This window comes from Mya arenaria, chromosome 7, assembly GCF_026914265.1.
Source record: "Mya arenaria isolate MELC-2E11 chromosome 7, ASM2691426v1".
NCBI lineage: Eukaryota > Metazoa > Mollusca > Bivalvia > Myida > Myidae > Mya > Mya arenaria.
This window is the reverse complement of record NC_069128.1, coordinates 9,328,094-9,343,753: the sequence shown is the minus strand read 5'-3', so window position 1 is coordinate 9,343,753 and position 15,660 is coordinate 9,328,094. Positions and strand designations below refer to the sequence as shown.

At 33.6% G+C, this 15,660-nt stretch overlaps 1 protein-coding gene across 1 annotated transcript; it reads right to left on the bottom strand.

Moving 5' to 3' along the window:
- Positions 1-1,386: 1,386 nt before the first annotated feature.
- Positions 1,387-2,487, bottom strand: LOC128241522 (ficolin-3-like). Its single transcript, XM_052958489.1, has one exon. The coding sequence runs from the start codon at positions 2,477-2,479 to the stop codon at positions 1,904-1,906; it is 576 nt and encodes a 191-aa protein (XP_052814449.1). The 5' UTR covers positions 2,480-2,487; the 3' UTR covers positions 1,387-1,903.
- Between the last annotated feature and the right edge of the window lie 13,173 nt (positions 2,488-15,660).

The following is a 15,660-nucleotide window of genomic DNA, read 5'->3' as shown; positions in this document are numbered from 1 at the left end:
CAGACAACAAACCTACGAAAGACAACTCTGTAAAAAAATAGACTGTGTCTACATGATTAATGTCAAAAGTAACACCGTTTATTTAATGACGAGACATTCATTATGGTAAGAACGACAACTCGTGTATTCAAGGGAAAAATTGACTGTGTCTACATTTTCAGCTCAAAAGTACTTGATTTTTTTAGGAAAAAGAGACACATATTTTCAACCAAGTTCTTAAGTCTCCATAAACCTTTTACTCACCACGCATTAAATATAGCGGGCCGCTGCAGCGGCCCCCAATAATATAACATAGTCGTCAGCGAGAGAGCAAAAAATGCAACAAACATCTTATTTTTTAACCGGCTTGTTAATGATCATTTAGATTGACAATGAAATTGACAATACGTCTTTTTACAACAATGGTAAAATCGATTCACTAAATAGTTTTATTAATTTGTTCTCAGACAACTATTTTATAGTAGTTGGATACTAATAATATTGACAACTTGTCAATAAATATTTGCGATATCTTGAATATAAGCAACTCACATTCAGTATTTTCGTCAGCGTGCTGCTTGGAGGCATAACAAACTTGTTTCGTATATTATTTTGGGCAAAAGTTATGGATATTTGTTTTCAGCACACAATGTCCTTCAAATTATAGCAAACATGGAGCAACTAGCTATTCGAAATACAGAGATCTGTGTATCGATTATCTTAAAACAAAAAAAAAGCAGTTAAAAATTGATAATTCGGCTTGGTTAACGTTGACCAAAACATTTATCTGTAGGTCAATATTTATCGAAGCATTCGTTTTAACCAATGAAATCATTTAATAGCAGATTACCCTTATAATAACTTGTGGACAACTTATCCAAATTTAATTCAATTTGATGATAGTTAATATCTGACTTTACGTCCTATAATTAAAACACATGTAAATTAGGGATCCAATCAGGTACTTCATAGAAAAACGTACATGAATATTAAGCAAGTATAATGACGAGAAGTTAGGTTAACCAGATACATTTAAAATTAACTGCATTAAACGTTGGACTACAAATAAAATACTGATATTGAACACATAGAGCGAATACTTTTTTTTTCAAGCAAAGGTGTTTTAATGATAACTACGCTGTAAACTTTAATTGCAACCGAGGCCAGATTTGGGCCAAGGATGTGTTGAGTTTCAACGAGCATCAATCTTAGACTCGATTGTATTTCTATCTCATGTGGTTTTTAAGAAGCTTTTAATTATTTTGCCGTTGCTACTTTCTTCCTTACAACAAGTATTTTGCATTTTACACAAATATGTCCATCAATTCAAAACAAGGAGGGCATATAAACTTTTGGTTTTGAACAATATTTATTTAGGAAATAGTACATATAACAGTATAAGCGACGAATACAAAGATATAAACATAGTATGTAACCAAATACGACAAAATACAATGCAAAAAATAATGACTCACATAATTAAGAATAATCCAAAAGTGGTTTTCTCTTAAGATGATACACATTGTTTATAAAACAGTTTTGACGCTGTAAAAACGCGATCCAATTTAAAATGAACTCTGTTAATTCATAGTATTCTGCATGAAAGACCTTCATGCCAAGAGAAACCAAAGTTTCTTAGGGATTTTAATCTAAGTTTCATTTTTGTAATCGTGCGTGACTTAATGTCTACAACATGATTTGCTAACGAACAGCTAGCAAGTTGTGCTTTTGAATTTTTTTCATTTTTTTTCCTATGATGGACTCTCACCCGTGGTTTAAATGATACCAACAAGAGCCAGTAGACATGTCTCGAATGTTGAAATTTAAAAATGATACCAGCAAATGCCAGTAGACGCACTGTATTTGCCATTTAAGTAGGAATAAAGATACGTTTGTATAACTAAGATGTGTAGTCTATGTCCCTTTAACGTATTTTTATTTCCACCCTTTTCATTGGCTCCCAAATGTTATTGAAAAAATACCACGCAGCACCAGTAGGTCTACCGTATTTACCATTCAGATTCGAATTGACGCAAGACTTGTACCACCACGCGCCTTCATAGTCTATTGCACAGTTTCCTTTTCGCAGATCATTGTCTTTGTCAAACGTTGAGAACTTCATTCCGTCGTGATAGGACAGTGAGTCCCCAGCTGTTCCAGTGTAACCGGAAACATTCAGCTGGTACCCTTTCTCTTCAGACAAGACCTGAAAGTGCGAGTAATGAGCGAACGCTTTCTGTCCATCTTCATCCTCCAACTCAACGCGAAGTTCCCTGTTTCCACTGGCTGTAAGTTGATGAATGTATTCATTACCTAGCCAAAACTCGCCCATAAGATTACCAAAACCAGCCTTGTATTCCTCCCAACCGCGGTAGAAATCGGTACTTCCGTTAATCCTACGTTGAATAACAATCCACCCTCCCCCATCTGTTCCTGTGTCAAAATAAACGGGTATTTCATACTCGGATTTGACTGTCAAAGTGCATATTCCAGTTACCATAACAAGTGCACAACAATTATATTGCTTGTCATCTCTATCATTCATACACGCAACTTGCGGTGCATCGATTTCAATCGGTGTGCTTAATGTGGCTTCTTTTTCATCTGAATCTCTTAATTCAGATAACATATTCATTTTGAGGGTTTCATTTAACAATTTAGCAATAATTTTCTTCAGCTGTTCCTCAGTCAATATTTGCATATTGACTTGTGTGAAATTTCTGGAAAGACCTTCTAGCAGGTCACTTAGTTTTGAATTGAAGCTCTCCTCTAAAATATTTAAAGCTCCACTCATCATTCCCTCGCACTCCGATACTTTAGAAGAAGCAAACGATTTAATGTCTTCAGCTTTATTTTGAAATTTCCTCAATTCTTGTTGCATTTTAAGGATATTGATCTTTTCTTTCATAAATGCAGACATAAGCCGTTTGTACGTCTAATCATGATATTTGTTATTACTTATTGTGTTTGACCCTAACCCACTTGCTGAAAGGGAACTGTCCACATCGTCTGAATTTTCTGCCAAAAAGAGTAAAGACGTTACGTTTTTTAATTCCTCTCTGATTGACATAATGTCCTCTCTTCTGTGCCTCTTTTCTGTTTTCAAATCATGTCTAATGTCTTCAACATCTCTCTCCATATCCTCGACAAGATCAGTCAAGCGACATTCTAACATTAAAAACCGCCATTAGCATCAACAAATTCACAAGCTCGCTTAAAACAAGCATAATTAAGATTCTATTGTAAAACCAGGACCAAGGATGAACGTAGTTTCTTTCTTGGAAGCAAAAATCACCTGAACGAGGAATGTTAATTACCAGTGTAAAGCTAATGTCTATTCTATCTCACGTTTATTATTTAAAGGGACACATTCACAGATCTTTTGTTCATGGTTTTTCGGGTACTTTTTTCAAATATATTCAAATAGCTCAAACCACAAAACACGGGTATTCATTTGGACAGAATCTTGTAAAGTTAGCTTTAAAGCTGCACCCTCACAGATTGAACGTTTTGACAACTTTCTTTTATTTTTTATTATGGAACGAGCCAATAATTGCGAAAATCCATGGAAACCAGTTATATAAGACTGCTGACAAAAAATAGATCGCAGATTTTTGTATTAAAGTTAAAAAATTGATTAATTTAATGTATTTTTCTTAAACCGTTAGGAACGGTTTAAGCCATAAAACATTAATTTTCAAACGGAAATATGAAAATCTCCGATCTGATTTTTGTCAGCAATCTAATATCATTTGTTTGCAGATTTTTACGCAAAAATTGGCTCTTTCCAAGACAAAAAATAAAAAAAGTTGTAAAAATGGTATATCTGTGAGAGTGAAGCTTTAAAAAATAAGAATTTCTCGACGTTTTATTTACCCGAAACATCTTTAAATAATGTAAATAATACAACATTAGAAGTAAAATGTGTTTATTGTCTTGTGTAGTCGTGTGTCTCACTCTGTGTGTATGTAAGGCAGTATACCTTTCAACAGAATCATTGTCACAGTTTATGCTGCTGTGCATGTGTGATTTCTTACTTACAACTTACACTTTCCGACAAATACAAGCATCTTCTGTATCATTGCATCTTGCAATATTTATTTTTTTTATTTTAGTTTGATGACGACACCCTTGTGCTGTTAGCATTGTACTCCAGATTTACACACACACTTCCTATAACACGTGAGGGAGTATCTTTGAACGATATGTAGACAAAACATGCTCTTAGAACATGATGTTATATACACAAACTTGTAGACTATAATTACATTTCTGGCAAAACATTAGCTTGTGAACATTACGAGTTATCTAAGAAGAACAGGTGATTTTTTTTCCTGTTCATTAGTTTGTAAATAAACACCATACATCTTTTTGGGATAATCATCTACAATCCTACAAATCCCTCGATATCTATATACCAGCATTGTCAATGTTTGTTGGTCGTTTCGATCAATAGTTAAATTTAAACAATCAACATAGCCGAGTATTACATGAAACAATATCTGGTCACTCAACATGTGAATCTCATAATAAGACTCTTACTGGGAAGCAATTACGTGTAACACAAACACAATAAATGTTTGAAAACAATGTCTCTGACAGTTGAATAGAAATACTTCGTAGGGAATCTTTCTTAAAATAAAAAAGGGAAGGGAGTATAAAAAGTTATGTCTTTATACCAAATTTTAGTGGTAAAGGTTTAAATGATTTTGGTTTTGAACGCTTCTTCTTTTAACGAGACAATTTTGTATTTCTTAAAATTATATCCAGCCGCCCCAATTTTATTCGTATCGATCAGCTGAACACACACGATAGTTATATATTCAGAGTAGTTTATTTGGAATGTTATATTTTCTGTAGAATGTTTAAAAAGACTCTCACATACGTGGTTGACATTTTTTTTGGTAAAGTTATTGAAACATAATTATTTTACTTTCTTTTATGTACCAAGATCCAACTGTTTAGTAAATACATACCAAACATGATAGCGTGTTTAAACTTTCTTGTACAAAAAGAGCACATTCTGTAACATTTCTAAATAATTGTTATCAGATCAGTTGTTTGTAAATATTTATCATTGTTACACGCATTATGTTCACATTCAACACGTGGTGCAGACATCTGTCTGAGAGTGTAGACATCGTTTATCAGAGAAATGCAGACACCGTATATTTGATGGGCTGCAGAGATATACATCACCAACAAATAAAGACATTGGGTGTTAGTGTCGCGTAACGTAGTTGCGTGTAGACACTTTAAAGTGTCACGTAACATAAAAGTTACGTATGAAACCCTTTAAAGTGATAGCCAAAAATCAATAGTAGAATTCAAAGTTTATTTGTGACAGAGGGCAAATACTTCATCATAATTATTAAATGTAGATGTACTTAGCTGGTGACAGTCGTGATAGCCGCTGGCTATTGGTCCAATTAGCTGGACAGTTCATGACTGTAGAATACGTTCTTTTTGTGTATGGCAAGAAATTAGATGTGCACAACTGTCACTAGCTAGACAAAAAAGTGGTATATATAGACGCATGATTATAATGTTAGGGAGGGTGGTTAGGAAAGGCAATGAACGAGGCCTTGGGTCCTTAATGGACGGCAGTTAGGATGCGAGATTACCTTAAATGTCATGCTGTATTATATACCGATTATTATACTTAGAAAGAACGTGGAACAATAAAGACTTAGAACACTTGAACAGTTGTTGGTTGGTTACTGAACGAACTATCACGAAAGTTAAGTGAACGTTGGCGTAACGCGACACGTAAAAGTTTGGCGCCTGCTGACCGAAGATATTCAAGAACAGGGTTGACGTGGAACACAACGGCGAAGTACTGACAACTATTGGATCACATTTGAAATGAAGAAGAAAAAGGTACATGATGACAACTGCGGTTCGAGTGATTATGGACATTGCAGCGCGACCAGGCCACGGGACAAAAGTTAGTGACGTTTTATTACTTTGTATTTCTTGCCTAGATATGACATGTGTTGCTATAATTTTGGGATATTTAACAGGGCAAAATTTTAAAGTTTTGGATAATAAATGCAATCAGAGCAAAGCTGTTCTTTTGAAAGAACCCCTAAGTAATCTAATTTCTCACTTAACAACGTTCCACATTATTTAGTACAATAAAACCATTTGATTTAAATAAGAATAAACTAAAGAATGAGTATATAAGGTAACAAAGATAAAAAATATTGAGAATTTCGATAAAAAAAAGTAAAACAGGTGTGAAAAAAAACGTTAAATGCAAACGAAGAGCTTGTCATGTATTGAACTAAATCATTTAAGTACATTATTAAATAACTATGAAAATGAAAACTAAGTCATTTAAGGACATTAATTGAACAATTCACATGGAAAGAAATGTTATTAAAAGAAGTCTGAGTAAACTAATTTAGCAGGTCTAACATTAATGAATGTTGCATAAATACAAAAAATAATGACTTATACTCAGGGTTTAGTGCAAACACTGAAGATACTAAAATATGTGATGTTTTTATGTCGAAGAAGGAAAAAAATGGCAGGTTTTATTACTTCAGTTGTCATGTAACTGTAAGTAATTGTCAAACAAATCAGATAGGTAAATGAATGCAATGTTACCTGTAATTAAATTGGCATTAATGATAGGAAATCATTAAAATTAAGTAAGTTTATAGTCGTGTAAATAAATGTAGTATTTTGTCAATATATCATTTTATATTATTTTGAGTAAATTGGTGATGGTTTTAAAGTTTTAAAAATCATATGAATAAATCATTGTTTGGATCATAGTAAGGTCTGAGAGAGAAAGCGTGCAAAACGAAAAGTAATTTCTTAGATGTCATTAAAAAAAGTGTATCGCCTGAATACGGCAAGTAATTTCCAATTTCGAAATCACTAATAAAATTGTTTGTTAGGTAGTAAGTAATCTAATTAAATTATTTAAGTAACTCACAGATTAGTTTGGTAAAACTAATGAATCAATTATAAAGTTGTAAGTTATCCGATGATATAAAGCATGATGGTAACATGTTAAGCTAGAGTTTAGCTTTCTTATAACTATGAAGATGTACAAAGTTGTACAAAGATAAACAAAGATAGTGGTCAAGAAAGACAAGGTTTCTTAAAAGTGATTGGAGATGATACGTTCAAGATATTGAATTTCAACAAAATTGTTGGACTCCTGTGAAGTCACATTAGGGTGTGAGTTATTTAATAAATTAATTGAATCACTTATGTATTAGTTTTCTTAAAATAATGGAATAATTATGAGATTAAAAGTTGTCAAATGATAAACATACCGAATCTTCAATCTTGTTCGAATACAATTTGATATCATTGTTTGGGATTTAGGCACAGATTTTCTTTCGAGTATTTTTTTGTCGGAATTGCATTTTTTTTAATTTACCTGTTTGGGGTTGAGAAATATATTTTCTTACGATTTTATTTATCTATTCAATTATAACCATTGTTTGGGGTTGAAGCAAAGATTTTCTTAAAAATCTTGATAAAAAAAGGGGACGAATGTCGCGTAACGTGTTGCGTGTAGACACTTTAAAGTGTCACGTAACATAAAAGTTACGTATGAAACACTTTAAAGTGATAGCCAAAAATCAATAGTAGAATTCAAAGTTTATTTGTGACAGAGGGCAAATTCTTCATCATAATTATTAAATGTAGATGTACTTAGCTGGTGACAGTCGTGATAGCCGCTGGCTATTGGTCCAATTAGCTGGACAGTTCATGACTGTAGAATACGTTCTTTTTGTGTATGGCAAGAAATTAGATGTGCACAACTGTCACTAGCTAGACAAAAAAGTGGTATATATAGACGCATGATTATAATGTTAGGGAGGATGGTTAGGAAAGGCAATGAACGAGGCCTTGGGTCCTTAATGGACGGCAGTTAGGATGCGAGATTACCTTAAATGTCATGCTGTATTATATACCGATTATTATACTTAGAAAGAACGTGGAACAATAAAGACTTAGAACACTTGAACAGTTGTTGGTTGGTTACTGAACGAACTATCACGAAAGTTAAGTGAACGTTGGCGTTACGCGACATTAGATAGATATGTTTATTAAAACACCAAAGCAAAACTAATATTACATGATAAGGATAACAACGGCCATAATTATAATACAATTCAAAGTATTATAAGCACAATGAATATAAGTAGTTCTTTAAAGAACACAGGAAAGTAAATAAGTCAAATTATAATAAATAATCAGTCAAAGAGAAATGATTACCCTCCAATACGCACTATATTAGCTGTTCAAATAAAAATTGCACATAGGTAAAGATAGTCAGCCTACACAGATTAATGCAAAGTAGCCCGAAAAACGAAATATCTAGTTATGGGTAGTGATAGTAATCACCTCATTCTGTGTTTGAAACCCTTCTCTTATAAAGCATGCTACATATGATTGAGGCAATATTGTTTTCGGTTGTTGTTTTTTTTGCTGCTAGAGTAAACAAGTGTACGCATTGATTGGTCGGACATGCCAATCTTCAAAGTGTGACCCAATACAACGCAAACTAATCCATTAAAGCTGCACTCTCACAGATTGAACGTTTTTACAACCTTTTTTATTTTTTGTCTTGGAACGAGCCAATTTTTGCGAAAATTCATATGAACCAGTTATATAAGACTGCTGACAAAAAATTAGATCGCAGATTTTTATATTTAAGTTTCAAAATTGATGTTTTATGTATTTTTCTTAAAACGTTTAAGCCATAAAACAATTATTTTCGAACGGAAATATGAAAATGTACGATCTGATTTTTTGTCAGCAATCTTATATCATTGGTGTGCAGATATTTACGCAAAAATTTGCTCTTTCCCAGACAAAAAATAAAAAATGTTGTAAAAATGGTATAGCTGTGAGAGTGCAGCTTTAAAATAAAACCTTAATACACCAATAGAGTAAATCGTATTTCTGATGGGTGAAGATGTATACATCATCAACATTTCGAGTAAACTTAAGGAGTAAATACCAATATCTCAAGCAGATACACGAATAATGTTGTTGCATAGCATCCCGCGGCGCGCACGCAATAACTACATGATAATATGGCAATTAGATGTAATAAGAGATTTGTGCTTCAGTCAATCATGAAGTTCAGTTTTGTCACATTATTCAAGACAAAGGCTGATGTCTGATAATTTAGATTGGTTAAGTTAATATATAAATAAAAATACAATATTACAATTCAAATTGAAGCTGCAAAAGAAGTAGTTACTAAAGTGTTTTGTGAAAATTAATACTGAGAAATGCGGCTACTATGTCGATGGGAATTTTTACTTACATTGGTTTGTACAGCATGCGTATAAAGATCCAAAAACACGAAACATAGAAATAGAATGGAATATGCAAACACATGTATAGTTAAAAAGTTCAAAGTTTTTGTACACTTGATGATAAAACATTAAGCAAACATGTATTTAAAAGACATTATTGTCGACATAACTGTAACCATTTGTTCAGGCATTTTGTTACTGTGATCACACTTGACTACAATGAGATAATGAATGGGAAAAATATGATCATGCATTTTAAAACTTCTTTAGTCATACAGTAATCTTCACTGATCTGCGTATACATAGCACATTTAAATAGAAGCGTATAATCTTTAGAAGCTGAAACAATACTATTCAGGAATAAATTAAAAATTACTTTTTATTTCAAAACGGGTCGTTTTAGACTTGATTTATGCAAATTAATCATACGAGTTTCAAAGTTTCATTTTTTTCGTCGTGCAATGAAATATACCAAAGGCAAATCAAGCTGTATGTAGAGCCTGTTCATTATTACAGCAGTTGTCCAGACTTCCTATCAGATTGACATATAAATTAAAAAGAAAATCTACACTGGCAGCAATACAATAAAAACTACATTGACAAACCCAGAATTACAAAAATAATATTAAGCCCAGTAGTCTAAACTTTTACCAAAATATGATTCACTTCATTTTTTAATGCGTACGTACCAAGGCCAAAAAAACACTAAACAAGAGGCTCAATTTTAAAATAAAAACATTTAAAGAGTATCGAAATTAGGTCGTTAGTAAATGTTATGGTACTGTCATTGAAAACTTAGCAAATTCATGTAGTTGTTTTAGCCATCTGGTATATCATAAACATGTTATATGATTATAATATCCATAAATAATGAACAAATATTTCCACAGAATATTGATCGACTTGTAGCATTTCTTATTGTCTGTCAAGTTGTAAAAAACATTGCAGTTCCTTTAATAGCTATTTTGTCTTTTCTTTTAATATATTTTTGGCTTATTGATCAAAGTCCTTGGTATCTATTTTCAATGGCAGGACATTCCTTGACAAACCGAAATTGGGTTCATCTTCTTTTCAAAGATTGCACTTTGCGAGCTAACATTCTTTCTCAGTTTGCTGACGTTTTATTTCATCTTTGTAGTCCAGTGGCTTAGCAAAATGTTTGTGCACTTTTGGAAACAAGCTTGAAATTTTGCACACATATACATATGACCATTACAGACTTTTTCTGCTGTAGAACCACTTCGACAGCGCCACCTGGTGCCAGGTGGCGCCACCTAGCGCCACCTGGCGGCAGAGGTGGGAGTTTTTTGCTTATATATTTATATAAATGACCATAACTTTTAATCTAGGTAACATTTTTACATTCTGTTTGCAGCATATATGTCTTGTTACATAATAGCATAACATGGAAACACTTCTGCAGCGCCCCCTGGTGTCATGTGGCACCACATAGCGCCACCTGGCGGCAGAGGTGGGATTCTTTGCTTCCTGTACAAGATTTGCTACATCAGAGTTAAACATGAAAATCACACCTTGACCCTGACTACATTTACTCGTATGTGCTGAGAGATCTGGTATTTGTGACAAGATTTTGTCCTTCAATCGTGTTGCATGCACACTGTCCTTAACACCCAGTTCCTCCATTCTGTTATTGTACAACTGGACCAGGTTAGCTAACCTGAACGAAGGTCGCTCTTCATCACACCTAGCCTCGTCAATGTATGCAAGCAGTGCAGCAAACACAATGCCATGGATGTTACCATCGGAGTTACTCTCATGTGATTGTTCCAAAAACTGTGCATGTTGTTTGTACAGAGACGTCAAACAGTTTGCATGGTATTCTGCTTCAGTAGCTACCATGTCGCCACCAGCTAATTTGGTTAACAATGTAGAGTCGCAAAGATCAGTCGCACATTTTCGCACTTTTCTGTCCAAAGCAAAGGTTGAAGCCACACGCTTGTATCTATCTGAAGACGAAATACTCTTGACACAGAAAAAGCATAATTTGTCTGAAAAAACGCTGAAACTTGCAGATGGATTGCTTGCTGATCTAGTGATTTTAACATCACTTAGTCCGGAATCATTTCCTGACGTACTGCTCTTCACCTTGCGCTTCAATGCCCGCTGTAACTTAGTCCTGTTGTAATGAACCCTGCAGGATTTATGCCAGGAAGCTTCGTGCCGTTTTAATGTCTCAACATCCATATTCACCAGGTCTATGGTAATTGGTAAGACCTCAGCATTGCGAAACTCCTTCAAATAGTCCACCAATGTTGTGTAACCTTTTCCAGAATCACTTGCTTTGGATTTTGCTGGACATTCCAAATGTTCCGAAGTGTTTGATTGGCAAAATATGCATAGATGCCATTTAATAGACACGTTTGTATCGTCTCTGCTGTCCACCTCAGCCATGGCTAATGAAAGTACTACACGTGTTCCCGCTAAATTGTCCAATATAGCCGTGATAGATTTCTTCACTGGCCCATCTCTATCCAACGCCTTGTGTTCATGCGAGCTTCATAGTAGACACAAACCTACAACATCAATTATAAGATAAATAAGAACTCAATTAGGAATTGGCACAGATAGTCCAGTGGCTTAGGTCCCTAAATCACAATGTTTGTGCATTTATGTTAGTATATAAGCGAAAAGTCCCACATCTGCCACCAGGTGGCGCTATGTGGTGCCACATGACACCAGGGGGCGCTGCAGAAGTGTTTCCATGTTATGCTGTTATGTAACAAGACATATATGCTGCAAACAGAATGTAAAAATGTTACCTAGATCAAAAGTTATGGTCACTTATGTAAATATATAAGCAAAAAACTCCCACCTCTGCCGCCAGGTGGCGCTAGGTGGCGCCACCTGGCACCAGGTGGTGCTGTCGAAGTGGTTCTACAGCAGAAAAAGTCTGTAATGGTCATATGTATATGTGTGCAAAATTTCATGCTTGTTTCCAAAAGTGCACAAACATTGTGATTTCGGGAGGTAAGCCATTGGACTATTGATCATTTACCTGTTGCAGCGCTTGAACTATCATCTCAACTACCGACATAAGCGTCAAATAACATAAAAGAAGCTGTGCTTCTATCGTGTAGTACAATTTGACACGATCTGAAAATAAGAAGAATAGATCTTTCAAATGTAAAAAATCAGTTTGATATTAACCAGAGTAGTTTACATTTTAAAATCTCAAACTTATTTGTCTTTTCAATATATACAATATATAACTATTTGTCGCACCTACTAACGTCTCGATTGTATTCACAACCACAGAGGCTCTATTATTATTCTATCTTTCAATCCGTAACAAAATATATTACCCTTTTCACTTCCTGTTTGATTGTTTTTTCATTTTCATTTTGTGCTTATAACACAATCTTACTTAAATAAAAGTTAAGTATGTGGGCCAATAATTTCCTTGATATTTTAAAACCTTGTAGAGTTTTATTTTGGAATACATCTATGTTCTGGTAAGACATGGAATTGAATTTATCTACAATTTCAGTTACACAGTAAAAATGATGCACATTCAAAAAGAAACATACTTTGAATGAATTAAACATTTCATAAACTCCTATAATAACCACAAAATATATCGATAATAAATGTAAGTCAGAGTTTTGATACAGACCACCACAGACAGACCACATATGCACGAGAAAAGGCTTGATCAATAACTGATGGGATGCAAAGTTGTCAAAAGTAAGTTAAAATATTTCGGCTTGATGAAGTAGTCAAAATCAAGTATAAAACTGATTAGAGGCGAACGGTTATGGCTCAAAATACACTAAACGAGACGCTCAAAACAATCATTACAGACATACACCAACATGTCAAAAATGATGGAGTAACTAAATGTTCCACATAGGTTAAACAATTACATTTTTAAGACGCTTCTGTACCCTGGACCCTGAACAGGAACTGATTCGCCGGAAGCAAAATGCGGGCATCACAATTGATACTCCGGACGACATGCTTTCTAGAGGATATCAAAATTTAGTTTAAATAGAATATCACAACACATAGTATGGCCTACGTTATAAGTCTAGTCACAAGGCGTTTTGATGTCATCCATAATCAGTACCACAACTCGTTTGGCCTCGTTTTTAATAGCCAAATTGTGACATGAGTTTGGAATACGCAAATCAATCATCTTAATGATAAAACAGTTATTCCATTTCAAACATTTGGATGATGAATAAGTGTAAGGCTGTCCGTAAACTGTGCCCAGTAATGAAACGTACTCAATTTTAACCTTGATTATATAGTAGATAAACGGACTACATCTATTATACGAATAAATACTTACTGAAACATGTTATAATATATTGAAACACAGTGATTGTGTAAAGGTTAGCTTAAATAACGATACGAATATATACTTGATAAAACAGACACCATGGATTTTAACCTTTTGAACATACTGAATTTGAATGCTTAAAAATCACTTGTAGAATCACCATAATGTTGCCAGATGTCGTTAGATATTCGGCATCTCCATTTCACCTCAGTCGTAACAGTTGCATACGTGGCAAATTTCTAAGTATTACGTTTCTTTTAATGGTTTAATGCATATTTATAATTTAAAGATGGAGAAGACAAACTAACATTATGCAGCGTGGATTTTTGGTCGAAATATAGGCCCGTTACAATTGCTGATTCTTTTCCAAATATTACAATGAATTTCAAAATCTAATGTCTTTAAACATTGATGACAAACAAACCGTATTATGCGACCAAGTTGTTGTATTATTAAAGGAACAGACTTTGTCATATTCTTGTATACGCTCCGTCTTTTTTTACATTACCTGCTCATTTCTTTGCAATGTTGAACTTCTTTTCTAATAAGAAAACCCCTGACATTCCCAAAATGGTAAATTAAAATGTAACTCTGTAATGTACAGAGGCATGAAACAAAATTATTTTAGGACCAAGTGAAGGACTCCAACTTCTTTGATAAATCATGTGTCAATATTAATGTAGAATTTGTTTGTTTTCATTTGAGTAAGTAGTTAATACTTATTCATCAGGTTAGTTAATAGGGTGGAAAAGGTTTATCAAACGAAAAGTAGAAATTCATCAGGTGAGCCTAAATTTCTAGCATCGATGGCACTAAACTACATTCCTCGAAATATTATCAATGTTACTGAAATAACTCGTATGAAAATTACTATTAATGCACAAATCGTGATGTTCTTACATGAATTTAGTAACTAAGATACAAAAAATACATCATAATGCAAAATTGATAAAACTCTGTAGTGTAATGTAAAACAAATGGGCATATCTCAACAACAAAACAGGCAACAATTGTAATACCCTTTCAAAGTAAATAAAAGTTTCTTCCTGATAATGAATTATTTATACACAGTACATAAACTTTCTTTGTGTGAGTATTCAGCGGCACACCCCTGCTTTTAAAATATATGATATATGCCTTTTACAAAATAGAGCTCAGCTAACATATAACAGATGAATATGTTCTATTTTTTTTTTTTTTGAAAAAAACACACAAAAACAATAAATAATATAAATACAATAACTTTAATTTAGCTCCAATAATAAATTAGTTTTACATCGTCATAACTTCTGGATATGTCTCAATCTTTTTTAGACCTGCCCGTCTATAAACAAACACTTAACATTGCTTCCTTATGCCTTTTTGTGCAAATTAGATGTTTGTCGAGCTCGTGATTAAACACATGAATATAAAAACACTCGAAAAGGTCATCACCGATACATCAGTGTCGCATAATGAAACGGAGAGTTATTTCATAATCCAATAGAATAGTAATTTAAACATGCAGGTTATAAAAGCTCTTAGAAATATGTTAGATTAAGATGCATGAATTTCTTAAACACCCTCGAACATATGCGCATTATTTAAGAACATACTGAATTTGAATGCTTAAACATCACTTATATAATTACTCTAACGTTGCCAGATGTCGTTGGATATTCGGCATCTTCATGGTGTATGTAGTTAACACTTACAGTACCGTTAATGGAAACTATCACTTGTTATCTGCAAAATTCTTTTTTCTTGGACATCACTTCTTCAAAACTAGACCTTAACGCCAATTCGCACCTCAGTCGTAACAGTTGCATACATGGCAAATTTCTAAATTTATTACATTTCTTTTAATGGTTTAATACATTTTTTTTATAATTTAAAGTTGAAGAAGACAAACTAACTCAGTAGTCCTTTAGCTCAGAATTCCTGTTGTCAGTGGTTCGAGTACCACGTCGAGTACCACATATTTTGGTACATGTAAAAGTTATCATAAAAACTCATGTGTTTATGAGTTGTTACCTGAAGTAATCCTATGCCAAAATCACTTGAAAGTGAGTTCCTCTTATTTTAGATGTAATCAAATATATA

Bases quoted from the DNA above. Each gene is read 5' to 3' on its own strand.
- LOC128241522 (XM_052958489.1), bottom strand. From the start codon at position 2,479: ATGGTAACTGGAATATGCACTTTGACAGTCAAATCCGAGTATGAAATA.